The sequence below is a fragment of the Nanorana parkeri genome, unplaced genomic scaffold, assembly GCF_000935625.1.
Source record: "Nanorana parkeri isolate BGI_ZX_2015 unplaced genomic scaffold, ASM93562v1 scaffold1266, whole genome shotgun sequence".
Taxonomy (NCBI): domain Eukaryota; kingdom Metazoa; phylum Chordata; class Amphibia; order Anura; family Dicroglossidae; genus Nanorana; species Nanorana parkeri.
The window spans coordinates 137274-155233 of NW_017307534.1; the positions used below are offsets into that span (position 1 = coordinate 137274).

The 17960-nt window shown below is 47.0% G+C and overlaps 1 protein-coding gene across 1 annotated transcript in view; it reads right to left on the bottom strand.

Moving 5' to 3' along the window:
* Positions 1–17960, bottom strand: part of SDK2 (sidekick cell adhesion molecule 2) — an 83720-nt gene that overhangs the window by 61869 nt on the left and 3891 nt on the right. The window contains exons 4-10 of the mRNA XM_018568952.1: positions 17641–17830; positions 16293–16391; positions 15441–15635; positions 14541–14742; positions 14353–14456; positions 5326–5396; positions 5103–5242 (exon numbers count right to left, since the gene is read on the bottom strand). Coding sequence (XP_018424454.1) covers positions 5103–5242; positions 5326–5396; positions 14353–14456; positions 14541–14742; positions 15441–15635; positions 16293–16391; positions 17641–17830 — 1001 coding nt within the window. The remainder of the gene's footprint in view (positions 1–5102; positions 5243–5325; positions 5397–14352; positions 14457–14540; positions 14743–15440; positions 15636–16292; positions 16392–17640; positions 17831–17960) is intronic.

The following is a 17960-nucleotide window of genomic DNA, read 5'->3' on the forward strand; positions in this document are numbered from 1 at the left end:
TGGCGGGTGGGGGGGGGGTGCATTGAGGAACCTGGCCTTAGGGCAGCAGAGAGAGTAAATCTAGCCCTGGCCACATGTATTTACTTGACCAATTACTACTGTTCCCCAGATATAAGGCTCATGCCATTGACTTGTTTACGGTAAGATTGCTCCGTAGAAAGATTTTGAGGGGAATTTATCAAAACTGGAGCAGAAGAATCTGGAGCAGTTGCCCACGGCAGCCAATCAGCTTCTCTCTTTCCTTTTCAAATCTTAACTGAACAAACTGAAGAGAGAAGCTGATTGGTTGCCATGGCAACTGCTCCAGATTTTTTTCTGCTCCAGTTTTGATAAATTCCCCTCCTTGTGTTTTCGAAAACCTTAAAGGAGAACTATGAGATGAGTGATTTACACTCACCTCATAGTTCTAGCCGACCTGTGACAATGAGACTGTCACAGGTCGGCTCAGTAGATCGGGAGGTGAGCGAACAGATCCCGGCGTTCGCTCACCTCTCGATCCTGTCACGGCTCTCTGCCGTGACAGGGAAGGGGCTGGATTCCCTCCTCCCCGCTCCGATCCACCAGCGCTGACTGGCAGAAAGGACGGGGGAGGGGGCGGGTACAGCTGGCTCTGCCTCTAGATAGGCAGAGCCAGCTGTCACTCACGCAGCTGGGCAGATCTCGACATCGATGTCGGGATCCGCTCCGGCTGCGGCGTCTCAGGATACCGCGAGCTCTAGCTCGCGGTATACTGAGCTTAGGGTAACGGGAGGACGCTAGTTTGTGTCCTCCCGTTACCCTAAGGAGAACTATGGGGAAAAACACTGACCTCATAGTTCTCCTTTTAAGTGTCCTGTACAGTCGTGCCCTTTAAATGATCATAACAAACATCCCAGCATAGACGTCAGTACGTTAAGCAAAACTGCTGATGGTGAACAGGAGCCCTGGGGACGATACGGTTAACAATAAAGCTGCGTTCAGGCCCCCCTATGGTTCTGTGCTGCACATTTCGCTGTGATTGCTGGAATGTCGTGACACCGGTTGCAGTTTTTCAGTCGCACACACGTGCAGCCTTAGGGCCAATTCAACAAGCTGCACTTAAAGTGTATTTTAACTGCCTTCATTATTTTACTGACAATTGCCTCACCAAATGTGTCGAAGCGCACAGTTATCACAGAGGTGAGGAACGGCCGTTATAAACGCACTGCAGGGGGTAAGTGAAACAATGCAACGGACACTTACCTCTGAAATCGCCCGTCACTAGACCGAGATGTCGGAAAACACAGCTCTGACTGCCGCTCTTGAACGTTGGAGTGGAAGTAGTCACCCCTGTGGTCTTCAAGGGGCCCGTGTCAACCGCAGCTCCGGGACCCGAAGGAAATGGCGCGAGGTGGGCGGAAGTGAGAACCGAGTTTCCAGAGCTCTCGGTCTATTGACTCGGAGGTAAGTGCACATTACCGTGATACATTGTCCCCTGCAGCACTTTAATTTGCACTCTTAGAGTTCTTTTTTTTAAGGCCTAACGTCATCCAATATACTTTATTTAATTCTGGCAGGTAAGGAATATCTCCAAAATGTTTTTTTTATTGTTGTCCATCCCTTCCTGACCCCTGTGACATGGCGCTTCCCCCATTGCTCGCATGGGTGGCACAGCTGTGGGGAAGCGAGGGTAAAATCTCCCTAATGGCGTCGCAGACGCAGATAAAACTGAAACACATTTTAACTCTTTCCCCGCACTATCCAAAACTATTTTTTTTTTTGGAGTTGGGTTCTAACCAATGAAAACTTGTATTCTGTATCAGTATTTATCTCCAAGAAGGGTGATTTTATATCCGACATTCTCCTATTTTTTATTTGGGAAACTTTAGGAGCCTCACAGTTCGGGATAAGTGGCGAGACTTCTGCCTTTTGAATGATTCCAATGTATTCATGTCAAAGAGGTTCTCTTTAAAGCCATCCACCAACCCACTTAAATTCACCTGCACGGTGCTCCCCCCGCCTCTCCTTCCTCCGTCACAGCCGCCATAAAATGCCCCGGTACGGGTGAGTGTGTGACCTCCACTGCAATGTGCCGGCCCAGTGGCTAATACAAAGGTGGGCAATTCATTTTCCCAAGGGGTCACATGAGAAATTGGGACTGTTGTGGAGGACTGAACCAATGGGGCCTATTGGTTTGGCCCTCCACTACGGTCCCAGTTTTTCATATGATTAACGTACGGTACCGCACAACGCACTTACCGTATGTAGGTGAGTGCGGTAGGTGCGTTGCGCCGCCATTCATTTGAACTGCAACCCGCACGCACCTCCTGGCCATAATGTGATCAACTGCAATGTACAGTACTGCAATACCGCGCACTGCGGTAAAAAAATAAATAAATAGTGCATGCAACACAACGCACACGCCGCATTTGCGCATGGCGTAGGTGTGAACGGGGGCCTTATTGTCCCCTCATAGTATGTGGCACATACCTGGTTATTTTTTTTTCTTGACAGGCCACAGGCGGGAGCCCGGAGGTGGAGCTGCAGGAAAGGACAGACACCCCAGCATTATGGATGTCCTCCTGTAATGCTGAGGGTGGGAAAATATTTGTCGCTGGTTAAGACCGCCCAGCAGTCCTAGCAACCAATGACTGCAGACGAGGAGGACCCCTGCCGTCAATGGTTGCTAGGATGCCAGCGGTCCTAGCAACCAACGACTAAAGAGGAAGACGGTCTGCACATGGATGGATCACCAACCTACACTGGGCTGTGGCTTGCAGTGGATGCCGACGCATCCGCTGTCAGTCAGCCATAACCGAGTGCAGGTTGGCGATCAGTCCATGCCCCGACAGGAACAGACAAAGGGCCGGATACGGCACGAGGGCCATACAATGCTGAGGCCTCCGCTAACAGGTTGGCCCGAGTATTGTCACGTGACGGAGGAGTGACATCATTGCCGCCGTATATGCTCCAACACTATCTGACGCCGAGCTTGCAGCGGAGGAGTCTGGAGGAAGCTTTTACCCCCAATGGGCTCTTTAAGCATCAAAAATTTTAGAGAAAACCACAAAAATCTATAACATGAAATGAGCGGTAAACTCGGCTGATCCGTGCGAGGAAATCTTGAAGCGCAAAAATCATTTCCAATCGGAAAATATCTTCTGCAGCGAAAGTAGCGTGTATGTTTGCTTCAGCGGGTCGACCCCTTTAATCTGCCGACAGCAAAATATTATAAACACCCATTTTCCTTTATTTCATAACACAAAATGGCAGGTCGGTCGTCGGGGAAACTGCAGTGATTAGCGCTGGGATGCGAATGCGCCTGCAGTTACCTCTCTCACGCCATAAACTGTGAACGTGCTGTTAATTAATAAAGACTCTCTTCACACATCTCAGGGCTTCGTCAGAGGTGAGAAGAGCTCGTGTGAAGCTGCCTGAGACACAATCTTCTGCCACACGCCTGCACTCGGGAGGCTTAGCGCGTTTACCGAACCACAGGAGGGCCGCGGTCTTGTGAGGTCAAATGAGGTAAAGGGGAACTCTGCTGTGTCTCATTTATCTTGTTCCGTTATCCTTCAACAGGCTCTGCAAGGGCAATCGGCCCCTACGTGCTTGGGTGCGCAGCAGTTCATTAATTGGATGAGGCTACATACAGTATGTCAGTCTGACAGTATAGGGCAGTGGTGGCGAACCTTGGCACTCCAGCTGTGCCAAAACTACAAATCCCAACATGCATCTGCCTCTGGGAGTTATGGCTGTCAGAGCCTTGCAATGCCTCATGGGACTTGTAGTTCCAAAACACCTGGAGTGCCAAGGTTCGCCACCACTGGTATAGGGTAACATTGCATTATCATAAAATGTTCAGTGTGCCATGGTAAGGAGTTCTGCCAGAGTTCTACTTTCTGGCCTAGGGTCAGAGTTAAAGCCTGACTGAAGTCACAGAAATAGAAAAGCAGAACTGCCAACTTCCATTTTATGGTCCTGGCGCCACTATCCTGATACAGCACTTGTGCGGGGAGTCTAAATATGAATGTGAAGTCTGATACGAACCAGAGTGCTCCCGGTAATCCAGTGCACTCCGTAATCAGAGTTCAGTAACAGACCAACTATGATAGGCCCCCCTCCCCTTCTCTGCAATAAAAGTCTGTGCGGGTACACTTGTGTTGAGGGGTGTGGCTATTATTTAGCTATGCCAACAGAGACCACTGCAGTGTGAGGGCAGGAAGCAGCAATTTCACTTAGAGAAAAAGATATTTTAAGGCAGTTCCTAGCAAAATCAGCCACGAGCCATAAAGTATGGGTGGAGCTAAATGGCTATAAATAGTGGGAAAAGGTGTAAGAATTCAACTGGACTTTACATACAGTAGGAGCCAGCAGTTGGCCAATGCTTATTACACATAGGCAGCGGAGGCATAATGAATGGAAAAGATAAGAGAGTTCTATACTATACAGTACTGTGACATTACAGCATAAAGGGAAAAGCAACAGGCTCACTTATCCTCCAATCACAGCTGCTTATCCTTGCCTTCCCTTGGCTACCCTACTGTTCTACTTGGCCACTGGGAGCAAAATGGCATACCCAGTACGTCCAAGTGTGCCGAGGATATGACTCCCTCCCTGCACTCCCATGATATAGTGCAGGGTGCCTGGATGACCCATAGCCAGTAACCAGCACTGTCAGCGGGGGTGGGGAGAGTCCTTAGTCTTGGCCAGAGGAGCTTACACACGGGAAAACTTCTCCTCGCTTTAGAAGGCCAACAAAAGTATAGCCAGATGTGCTCATCCATGCTTAGCTTTACCCATGTTGAACCACCAAAGATGATACAATCCCAAAATGGCATTGACCAATCATAAACTATCAACCCCAAGAACACAGAATTAGCCTGAATGTCGCCCGCTTGCCGTAAGTTGGCTGTTTATTAGTAACTAGAGCCTTCAGCAGTTGGGGGTGAAGGATCAAAAGCATCACGTGGACACCATTCTCCACACCAAGAGTGTAGCTTATGGGGAAGGTTAGAACAAATGGTCCTGTGTTGGTCCCTAGAAATGGTACATCTGGCGCCAGTCATCTCTATGGGTGGCCCCCTTTGTCCTGTAGGCCCCGGTGCCCTATGCATACACACTGTGGCTGATGTCGATGTAACTTACAGGTCAGCTCGGCCCATTTGGTGTCCGGGTTCTTGATGTTGTGCACAGTGAAACTTCTCATCCCGTCGTAGACCAGTTCGCGGTAGCGGATCCGAAACCCCAGAAGGATTCCGTTGATCTTGTCTTCTGCTGGCGGCTGGCAAGACAAACGAATGCTCATCTCCATTTCCCGTTCTTGGTGCAGGAAAATACAAAAGACGTTTCCGAGATATTCCTTACCTGCCAGCGAATTAACACCGAGGTTGTCGTGTGCGGCGTCACCGAAATAACGAACGGAGAGTCGTCGGGAGCTGTGTATAATAAAAAATACATAGTTATAGAATTAAACATGCAGCGTAAGACCGTACAATGAGCAATGGTGACCTGTAAAGGGCCGGCCTATGGCAACCAATCACATTTCAGTTTATTATTGTAGTCAGATCAGTTAAGGAGATCTTCAAACACTTTATATTTGCCCAATGGCGCGCTCCCATATCGCCTCCCCTCTGCGGGAGTCCATCCTGGGTAAGAACTGCTGTTGGATCGTGTAGGCGGTTACCTGAGTGGATGATGTCAATGTTCTTTCCCATGTGACAGCATTTGGGTCAGGCGATTGGCTGCTCAGGCCCAAGTACTGTCGCATGTCTGCTATCATTGAGTATCTCAGGAGAGAAAAGTAGCCATTACAGTATATGTTATTCCTAACCATGGCCATCCCTATGAGGCAGCCGGAGACTGTTGCTGTAGATGGCATCTCTTAGGGCCCGTTCACACCAGACACAGTGCAATTCAGCCCGATTCTGGCCGGAACGCACTAGTTCGTATTGCGGCTGGCTCAGTTTGTTGTGGGGTGGGTGGGGGCGTGGCGGTGCATTGACCTCAATGGCACCGTAGCCACGCCCTCCGGTCGCAATGCGATCAGCCGCACGCGAATGCAAGGCACATCAATGCCTGCGGTCCAGTCCGAATAAATTGTGCTTCCAGAATCGGGCCGGAATGAACTTTGTCTGGGGTGAACGGGCCCTTAGGGTCACATGGGGCAGCAGGTAGAGCAGCATGGCCGCTCTGCGGCACAATGTTTGCAGTGTGCCTGCCACCCCCTTTCCTGCCAGGGTGTCCCAGGTTGCTAAAAGTCAAGCAGGAAGATGTGAAAGGGGCATGCACATCTCCACATCCAGCTCTGCTCTGGGACGCTCTGGCCGGCATCCCGCGCAGCTCATGGCAACCTGTGATGTCACTAGTTGTCAGGAGCTGAGTCATTTTTTTTTATTTTGTTCAGCACTGCAACAAAGCATGAGCATTCCCTATAGGTTCCCTCTCTTATAAAGAACAATACAGGTAAGGAATTCAGTGTATGCCAGTGATGACTTGACTACAGCTGAAGTATTTGAAGTGTATGTGTCACTCTCCTGGCGAAGGGAAAGAGTGAAACGGCGAGCGGACGATTTATCCAGCATGGCCGCCGCCACAGGAGTGAACTGCTGCGGCCTCTTTCCTTATGGACGGATTCCCTTTAAGGACTGGCTGCACCTACACAAGCTCCTCAGCCAGGCCGGTGGAGATGTCTGGCTGTACAGTAGTGTGTTGTGTTACGATGTTTAAATGATATTGATACAATGTTGACGCAGAGGATACAATGTTACAAGTTGAATTTATGGCAAAATCTCTAAATCATTACTTCGATTTTCCCATTGTGTGCAGAATTTTGCGCCGACACAACTCATTCTAATGTACTAAGGATATGAACCAATCATCCCAGCAATATGTCGGTGCATCCTTCATAACACTCCCCCATCCCAATGACACGGGGTATGTAGAGGTGGAAGAAGCAAAATCTACCCCGCAGTGATATTCTTTATATAAGATATATTCCCAATTGCCACCGATGTCTATCTGAGAATCTGAAACATGGCATGGCCAAAGACACATGCAACACACAGGAGACACGCTGACAGCCATTCATCTTAAGGGGATCCCAGATCAATAAAACATGCTGATCAGAAGTCAGAGACCCCAAGGAGGAAGGAGCAGAGTCCTCCAGCAGAGCAGAGTGTTTCAGGAGTAGTTACTGCATATGTATTGGTTCATGCAACGAATATTCAAATCACGGCCGTAAAACAGTCTCCCTAAGTGGAAAAATGGGTCATGCAGGATTTATGCAAATTAGCCTAATGCAGCACTGCAGGGAAAATAGTCACCGTAAGGTGAAAAAGAGTGTGAAAGACTCACTCTCGGCAAAAACCTGCAAAGGAGTAGGTGACTAGGGAGTCTCAAAATAGTACTCTAAGTTTCCACTCTGCTCTCCCACCTTGACTGTCTTTAGGTGCTCCCTAAAGATATCTCTTCAGGGAAGCCAATCCCACCTTAACCTAAGCACTCAACCATCATGTTTTCAAACAATTCATCCCTACACAGCTCTCTCCTCATGTATCATTTCCCCCTCCTCTTTCAGATTGTAAGCCCTCAGGGCCCTCCTTACCATCCTGTCTTGTATTGTAATGTCTGCCTTATATTGTAAAGCGCTGCGCAAACTGTTGGCGCTATATAAATACTATGTAATAATAATAATGGTCCCACTCTTGGCTAGAGAGTAGGAAGTACAGAGGCTTGTGGTGCTTTGCCCCCCTGGGGGTAGATAGTCAGCCAAGAGTGATATCCTGCCTTATGATTTCCTGTGATTAGGTCATGACATCTTAAACACTCTTTTCCTGTGCAGTATTTTGTAGCTGCAAGGGTTTTACACTTCCATGTTATTTATTTCAAGCACTGGTTTTATGCATGAGTAAGCACATTTTGACCCCACAGACAACAGAAGGTGTGGGTACCTTTGGGTTCTCATAATTGGGGGCAGGTTTATGTGGTCACTATGAGTTTTTTTCATTATCTCCCTCCACCCATGCGTCTATCTTTGGGAGAGAACCTACCCAATATGTGTGGGGCCTGCTTTGGTAGGTCCCTGAGGATTGGGGTCTTCCTGGCTTTGGCTAGGTGGATTTCATGGCCCTTCATCTTCGGGGGAGGACCACAAGCACCCTTGTGCACCTATAAGTGTTGTGATTTTACGATTCACTTTTTTTGTTTTCTTCCCGGGTTTTACCAATGTCATCTGCTGATTTGAGCTCTGAGCTGCATAGACATTTATCATGATCCAGTCACCCTGCCATGTGGACCCAGCTTCTGCCAGAACTGTATCACTCAGCCATGGGACCACCAGGGAAAAGGGGGGCTCCGAATGCCCTGATTGTAAGCAGATTTATAAGACGAGGCCCGAACTGAAGAGGAACCTGGGGTTCCTTAAGATAGCAAAGGCTTATCGAGATATGCTGTCAGCTCGGGAGGAGACTGGGATCTACTGTACTTACTGCAAATCTCCTGTCCCTGCCACAAAGTCCTGTCTACAGTATGAGACCTCCATGTGTGATATCCATCTGAGGAAATGTAATAGAACAATACAACTTGCTTTGATTCCACCAACCAGGTATGTAAGAGATAGAAAATGTTCCAGAAGAAGATCCTGGACCATGGTCATACCGAGGACGCTACCTGTATCTGTGTGTCCTGCAGGCTGGATGGAAAACATGGAGGACACCAGGTGGAGTCACTTAATATGATGGACCCACTGACTGTCTGAGTTCCGATATTGTAAGATAGAGGAGACTTATCTGAAGCTGGGGACAGAGATGATACAAAGATTGAAGCTGTAGGAGACCTGGCCTTCTCAGACACGTACACAGGTTTTTGATATGTCATGAAATGAGCAAATATTTTGTGTTATACGTTAAATTTTGAGGCTGTGGGTAGCTGTGTTTAGATCCAGCATTAGGTTTGCAGGGTCCCGAGTATGTTAAGAACGGTGTGTTGGGCACATATAGACGAAAAGTCATCCACGAATCCAGAAAGATTCGAGAAGTATCAGGTGATGAGTAGGAGAAGCTTCTCCTCGGGGGGTGCCATTACTAGGTTGTGGAGACCAGTAGATCAGGAAGCTGGGGGATTGGGGTGTGTTACCCCAGTATAGAGCAGAGAGGAGACCACTCCATCCTTGGAGAAAACGTCGGCTCTTGGTGTTCGTGCAGATTGTGCTTGTGGCGGTGGGATAAGCAATATTCCACGAGACGGTCTATCTGGATTATGAGGACAGGCAGATCTCCTTTATACGACCTGGGTGAAAACCAGACACAGGAACCATACCGCACTCCTTACCAGGAATTTCCACTTGATGAAGATGGGTGCTCGAAATGACTGCGGATGGCACCGCCACACATGAACAATAGAAAAATATCTCATGTTGAAAAAGCAAAATATTTTATTGTCAATATTTTCTCCAATAGCTGTATCTCGTCGGCAAGTGCTTTTGGAGCCTCGCAGGGTCTCTAAGTCTGATGAAAGCCCTTGCCGACGAGATACAGCTATTGGCAATAAAATATTTTGCTTTTTCAACATGATGGTGTGCTGGGTGAAAACCAGCCCCTTCACCGAGCCCCCTCCATGCTGCCTTCTATGTATAGAGGGGGGACTGGTGGTTCCAAGATACCTGCGTAAGATTTAAGAGCAACTCTGCCTTTATTGAGCTGTGAACCTGATTGGGTAATCGTTCCAACAATCAGTGAGGGTAGAAGAATCTGAGGACTGTACATACACTGCAGCTCAAAAATTTAGAGTATATGTAAATATAGTACACTGCAGTCGGAGTATATTGCAGCTCACCTGTTCTTAAAGGTGTCTGCACCCCCTACCCCATACCTTTCAGTCCTCAGATGTGTCTGCATCCCCCCCTCGGGTGTCAATAGAGCAGAGTAAACCTTTCACTGCGATCGTTTTTTTCCCCACCATATGAATTCATAGCTAGATTCCTATTGGCTATTTCACTTTGCAAAAGCCAATAGCAAACTAGCTATTGCACCCACCCTCTGCTGCTGCCAATCAGCAGAGGGGGACCTGAAGTTCTCCATCAGGTCCTCTTCTAGTGATTGACAGCAGCAGAGGGCGGGTGCAAAAGCTAGTTTGCTATTGGCTGTTGCAAAGTGAAATAGCCAATAGGAACAATAGGAATCTAGCTATGCATTCCTATAGTGTTTTTTTTTTTTATTCTGACGGCGTACGCCAGTGGTTCTCCACCTGTGGGGTCGCTGTGTACCCCCCAATAAAACAAAATGATTTGTGGATTTAAGTTAATTCACCACCATGTAAGATATCCATCGGTTCTCACATAAACATTCAGATGGCAATATGGAGCAACTTGGTGAAGGTTGGGGCGAGGAGTAAGTATCTTTTTGGTCACACAGATGTAGAACAGATGGGCCCCCCCCCCAAGCAAATGATGAGCCTCAGAGTGTTAAAGGTGAGTGGCAACTTGATTTCTGAGTTCTATCGCACTCTCATAAGGAATTCAAAGATGGCAGACGACACAGCAGCTGGACAGTTTAATTAGAGGTAATAGGCCTAACTTGTGTATGCTTAACTTCCTTTGTATAGGGATGGGGGTGATATAATGCATTGTGGTTGAGGTGTAACTGTACACTAAATGTTTTCTTTTCTTGCAGACATTCAGCGGCGTGAAGAACAGATGATCAGTAACAATTGAACGACTCACTTTTTGTACTCCAGACCTAAAAAATTGCCCTAACACAAAATAAGCAAAAACCCTGAACTGCCACCCAAGAAACAAAAGGGTTTATAAGAAAAAAAGATTCAATAAAAAAACCAAAAACAATATACCCCCAAAATAAATAAAAGAAAAAAACCCCCAAAGTACAACGGGAACGCAGCTAAAAGTGACCGCTGACCTCAAATCAACAATAAAATGAAATACAATATATAATAATACAAAAAAAACCCTAAAAGAAAAGGCAATGATCCTAGTTCAAAGGTCACAATGTGCATCACAATTTAAGGAAAATTCTCCCAGGTGAATCTGCACATAAATTTGCAGGAGCTGTAAGTCTGGGTTCACACCTAGGCGTATTGAATAACGCCCGTTTCCGAGGGCTACTTGGCTGTATCCCAATGGAAACGCGAGACCAAAACGCCCCAAAGAAGAACATGTACTTCTTTGGGCGTAGGCCGTTTTGTAGCGCGTTTGGGACGGGCGGAAATACAGCAAGGTGTGAACCAGACCCATTGAATACAATGGGATTTAGATGTTTGAGCGTTTTGTAGAGCGTTCGTCGAGCGTTGAACGCGCTACAAAACGTTCAGGTGTGAACCGGGCCTAAATCTGGAACACGCAGGATATGCATCAAAACCTTAGGAGCCACCAATCCGGAATCCCCGTTTATTAACATCTAGGTTGATGTATTGCCCATGTTGTTGCCCAATCAGACAGCATTCAGGTCATCTTGTAAGTCAGAGACATCGTGTATGGACTTTATTCCTCTACATAGTGGTGTCACCTGCAAACAGGACTGGTACTTAGAGGTCTGCTTTGTACGAAACATGCAGTATGTGGAGGCCACGTGATGATAGCGGTGACACGCGGGCCGGGAGTGTGTATAGGAGCATCATCGGGGGGGTTACGCTGTTGGTGCTTTGAGTGTTTTTAACTTGCACGGAATACACGATCGGCTACACAACGTTGGGTATTCCTCTGTCTGTCCTAATGAGTGTACAATGAGCGATGGTAACGATTCTGAGCTGGATCGATCGATCCACGGAGAAAGTTGCGCTGTCCTATAGTGATTTCTGACCCGGAGGCCGGAGAATCTGACTATTTTTTTGGAGTTATTTGTAATCATTTATTTTAGTACCTCAATCTACCCCCAGGAATCGGCATCTTTGGATGTGTTCATTCACGTGTTATACTAAATGAGAACTTTGTAGGACGATGAGGAGCTGGAAATATGTAGGTCGATGGAGGAGCCCTCCGCACACCTCGCAGCAGTCCCGGCCAATAAATAAAAATGGTGCTCGCAGTGATAACCACGGATGGCGCCGTGCAAACACAGACCAAAGAAGCAGATCACCAGCACTCAATAGTAAAGCTGAACATGCCCTTTTTATTGGACAAAGACGTCACAGTGATCCAAAAAGCTGACGTTACATGGCGTAAAGGACATATTCAGCTTTACTATTGAGTGCTGGTGATCTGCTTCTTTGAGCTGGAAATATGGACACCTACATTTCGCACTTTTATTTTTTTTGGGTATAAGCTTGGGAAAATATATTGTATACCATGACCGGGATGAATGAGAACCTTCACAGACATATATTGACATTATTTCTTATCATACCACCTTACGGCTTCTATATTGTATACGGATTAAGTGATTTCTTTATTGTATTTAGTACTGTAACATTGTCTCTTTATATTTCTAATCTGTCTATATATAAAACACAATTGGTATAAGATTTGGAAGCATTTCGAGGTAGTTAACACCTCCCATTACAGCCCCTTTACCAGCCCAACATTCGATCTGTGGAAGGAGCAGAGTTCCTACTTCCACATTAATACTTGGGGGGCTGTAACATGCGCCGGTAGTTTATTAGCGGTATGCATATCCATATGTAATTCCAGCACAATCACACTCTCCACAACAAGGTCATCTGACAGATACTACCACCTTTTCTATTTACCTCATCCCTCCAAAAGAGGTCCTGCCTAGGATTACCGACAAACCAGTAATGTGAAGAATTAAGCAGAGATTCAGCAATACCCGTTACATCAGAGCATTTTTCCCTTCACCGCAACTGCTCCATCACCCCCACTGACCCCACAGCTGGATATCTTCTACATCTTCTTGGGGCTCGTGTTCTTCTCTTGTCACCATTTCATGTTGATAGTAGAAGGTTAATTAGGGAGGCCAGTTTGTAAAATTTCCCACCACACTGCATATCATGGCACCTGTACAATTACACTGCAGCATCCAGTCACATTGATACACCTCTTTTCTGGGTTGGTCAGAGCGGCACCTTTGTTACTGCATGCCTGGGCAGAGACATCACTCCCCGACCAGCATCTCCCCCACCCTCCTGCTTGAGTGAGTGAACCACCAGAAATTCTCCCATCCTTCCCGAGCCCCTCCACCTGGCCTCAGGCAGCACAAAGGATCCGGATGCCCCTGTCCCTAACCCTGTAATGCCCCAAGCACTAACAGCCATTTGTTATATCTGTTTGATCAGTTAAAAAAAAATACCTGCTGATCCTGCCAGAAAATTAGAGCTGCCCTGTGTGCTCCCAGTTTTTATCTTGGACTACAAGTCGATAAGTCCCAGTGCAGTGTATAAGAGTGCACTTGGAGTGCGGGAGAAGTTTAATGGGCAAGGCTGATACCACTCACATCACACACACACACACACACACATGCTGACAAATGAACAGGTATTTCTCTGCCATTATAAAACCAATGGGCAGGGCTGACACCACCCAGGCCACAAACATGCTGCCAGATCAAAAGGGTACTTTTCTGTATTTACAGGCTCCTTTTAAAGGATAAAACATGGGAAAATGTGCATAGTTAATGTTCATACAATTGTAAATTGATATAGCTAAATTTCCTTAAGGCATTTGCTCATTGGCATGAGTAGCTGGTTATTATACTGCCATCTTGTGGTCATTTTGGTTAGTGCACCACGTTATCCGTGTTCCCTCCCATTTATGATGTATTTCCATTTCTGCATGAGGTAGTTGTTTCTGGTGTTATGGCTGACTGTAATATTGCCACATGTATATGCTTACTTGGAAACATTACCATCTCTGACCTTCCAATACCATCTGTTCATTCATCTGCTGTATCCCGTTGTCTACTGTAACCTGCTGCATGCAATAAAGCACCTCGTGGATGAAAAGGTATTTGGCGAGTTCCGCTATCTGATAAGGATTATCCGCAGTGATTGTATCTACTTACACAAGCCAGGCATAGAGGTCTCAGTAAGGGATAGATTGCTAATACAACAATCAGAGTCAGAATACTAAGAGTTTGTTGGGGGTGAGATGGGGGTGATGTCTTCCTATCTAGTCTTATGTTTACTGCAATTACATTGTATTATTTTATTCTCTCAAGGGCTTATCCGCATTCAGCAACAAACTGGAGACCACCTTATTGTCTTCCCCACTGCCTCTTTGGCATTTGCCAAAATGTGAAAATTTTGCCAAAATTTGTACAATATATGCAGAAAGTTAATTGCATTAAAAAAAAACACGATTTCACCGATTCTTACTTAAGATGACAGACCCTTTAACAAGAAGAGCTCAGAAGGTAAGCAGGTTGTATTTATGTTACCTGCAAAAAAAGTAAACCAACATACATATATTAAGGTCATGTGACTCACCAGCCTGCAGAGTTGTAAGGGATTCCGATTCTTCGCTATATTCGCTGTCCCCGATGTCATTGGTGGCTTTCACTCTGAACTTGTAGGATGTGAAAGGTTTCAGCCTGTAAAGGAGACCATCGTAGTGAGTGGCGGCTCTTTTTTACAGACCACAGACAGGTCTCTGATCTTTCACAATGAACGCTCACCTATCCACGACAGCCGAGGTGGCATTGTGACTGATGGAGGAGGAGTGGACAACCCAACGCCCCTTGGGCAATTCTCGGGTCTGGACGGTGTAGTAACGGACGGGAGACAGGCCATCACTTCCGGGTTCCCACGTCAGGAGGACAGTCCGTGACTTCACGTCTTCCTGTACAACCCCAGGCTTGCTGGGTGGCTGAGGACGCTCTGCAATACAGATATAAATATGGTTTCCAGGAAGATGAATCCAACATTATGTGATTGCTGGAGATACTAAAATCACATGTTGGCTTCTTATATTTGATGAGCAATCTCTCCCAGTGGGGAGATACCTGAATGAGAATTCTCAGTTCCGTGAAACTGATGGTGTCCCCCGTACCCTGATGGTGTCCCCCGTACCCTGATGGATCTCTGAAGTAATTGGAGGGTCTGGCCACAAAAAGGAAGCAGAAGTAGGTCAGCAGCGGCTCCCACACGTGTGGAAAGAAGAAACGTTCAAAATGATAGGTATTCATGGGTCAAAAGAATGCACACAGTGCCCAGAGGGCCAATAACCAAGCAGGCTGAAGAAGCATACAACAATCAGCTCTTCTGGTGTCCCCAAGAGAGGGAGTGATGGGAAATCCAAAATGTTACCGGAACAGGAGGCGAGACGGAAATCTTCCATTGGGGACACCGGTCTTAGATGGGATGTCCCCTGACTTTAGAGAGATTTCTTCTCCCTTCCTGTTGTGTGTCTCCAGTACAGGAAGTGATGCTAAATTCCCCCAACAGGACCCAGACAGCAAAGTCAAAAACAATGAGGATTCTAACCCTTCCCTACTCTCCTTAAATGTAAAGAAATTGGGTTTAGATACACTCAAATTTAACAAGACGGGGCTCATCTAAAACATGCAGCCCTGTACCTCGCTTCTCCGTGGTGACCACCAGCGCTTCGGCCGCCTCTCCCCATCCTTTACGAGTCTGCGCGGTGATCCTGAACAAGTAGACGGACTCCGGCCTCAGTCCAGTGGCGGTATACTGCCGGACACTCGGGTTTAGAACGTCCACAGTAGCGGTGTTGGCGTTGGTTGTATTGAGCCGGTGAGTTATCTGATAGGCTGTTGGGGGAGGGGAAAGAATACAATATTGGTTTACTGAATTACAGCAGTCAAACATCTGATGTCATTCGCTGATGGTGGTCACATGACTAAGTATGGCTTTTCCAGCCTTCCACTATTAAAGTAGCTGTAAACCCCCAACTGAATGACTTTCAGTGCCATGGCGCCACGTATTCCTCAAAACAGCAAAATAAGTTTCACTCTTCTTTCAGCCTTGGCTCCAGCTCAGTGCTGCTGATCTCCTGCAGCCTCTCTGCAGCCAATTCTTGCCCAGATGCACTCCGGCGATGGCTGCATGACATTGCTTAGGGTGGGTTTCCTGATGACTATAGTAGACCATATCTGTGTAATGTGTGCTCGAACAGCCCCTTGCAGCCTCCATTGGACAAGCTGACAATGCAGGAGCACAAATGGAAGATTTCCTGATCAGCATAATTTTTCCAAGCGCGCATATTCAAAGTATTATAGACAGTGAGTCAACATAACAGCCAGACAATTAGCATTCTCAGATGGAAGTCAGCAATGGCTCCCTTGACATAAAGATTGGGATGGCCCCTATCATGAAGAGGTTAATGAGCAACGCAGCACCATCAATCCAAGACATGGGAAATACGTCTCCATTGCTATGGAAACCAGAACGCAAATCCAGGTTCTTACCCAGAATGATGCCATTGGGGGCCGCTGGCGGCTGCCAGATGAGGCGGACAGATGTCGTTCTCACCTCGGGAAACAAGATTCCGACTGGGGGACCCGGAACTAGAAAAAAGAAGAAGAAAAGGTGAAGGGCAGAACCAGAAAAGAAAGGTAAATGAAGGGAGAACAAATTTCTTTTTTTCATTTGGTTTATTGAAAGACATCAAACATTTCCATCTACAATACATGTAACACGTGATACCCATATCACTTCAAGGTGTCAAATGGATCAAACATTGAACAGGCTCCATCATTACTTGTACAATACTGACACTATTTGTTACAAACACACTTACACAGAAAACGCACACAATGTAACTGCGACCTTGTCATCTGGAATGCTTTTATGTCTTCCATAGAAACCTTTACTTAACCAGGGTGCCTTCAGCCTTCCGCCGGGGAGCCTTGAAATGTTCATGTCAATCCACGGTGCAGACAGGACTCTGATATGATGAGAAGGGGTCTCCAATATGAAAGGGGGGACTGGGATGTGAAAGGGGCGCTCTTCAGGCTGATGTGGAGGGGGACTATTGATGTAAAAGGAGGGGGCTCCTAGTGTGAGAGGGGAGTCTCTGATCTCAAAAGGAGGGGGGTCCTCATGTGAAGAGGGCTCCTGATGTAAAGGGGGGCTCTGATGTGAAGAGGGCTCCTGATGTAAAGGGGGGCTCTGATGTGAAGAGGGCTCCTGATGTAAAGGGGGGCTCTGATGTGAAGAGGGCTCCTGATGTAAAGGGGGGCTCTGATGTGAAGAGGGCTCCTGATGTAAAGGGGGGCTCTGATGTGAAGAGGGCTCCTGATGTAAAGGGGGGCTCTGATGTGAAGAGGGCTCCTGATGTAAAGGGGGGCTCTGATGTGAAGAGGGCTCCTGATGTAAAGGGGGGCTCTGATGTGAAGAGGGCTCCTGATGTAAAGGGGGGCTCTGATGTGAAGAGGGCTCCTGATGTAAAGGGGGGCTCTGATGTGAAGAGGGCTCCTGATGTAAAGGGGGGCTCTGATGTGAAGAGGGCTCCTGATGTAAAGGGGGGCTCTGATGTAAAGGGGGGCTCTGATGTTAATGGGGGGAGGGCTTTAATGTGAAGAGATGTGCAGGCTCCTGATTTAAAAGGAAGGAACTCCATTTTTTGTGGGCTCTTACATGGTGTGCCCCTTTAAGAACCATACCAGACCCTTGTCTGGGATAAGAGTCTGGTATGGATTATGGAGGGGCCACAGGTCTTTTTTTTTTTTAGACTTTTAGACTGAGGTGCCTTGAGATTTTGCATTTTTTTTAAAACGGTGCCATGACTAAAAAAAAAAAAAAAGGAAATCTCACCATCATCCAGAGTTCTCTCTAGAATAGCCGGGGTGCTGGCCACACCGTCTCCTATCCTGGTGAACGCCAAGACCTGGATCTCATACAGAACGTACTTCCCCAGGGTGGTCAGCTGGGCACTGCGAGAGGCGTTTCCTTCCACCAACCAGAAATAAGGTGGATTGTCCGAGTCCTTCTCTTTATAAAGAATCTGGAGGAGAAGACAACACATGGACACAGTTCATAAATGTAAAACAACGGACACTTGTTAGGCCAACACCACCAAAAACTCAGACTGTGGTTGTATGTGGCTGGAAATTAGAGAACCATGCTAGCGTCTA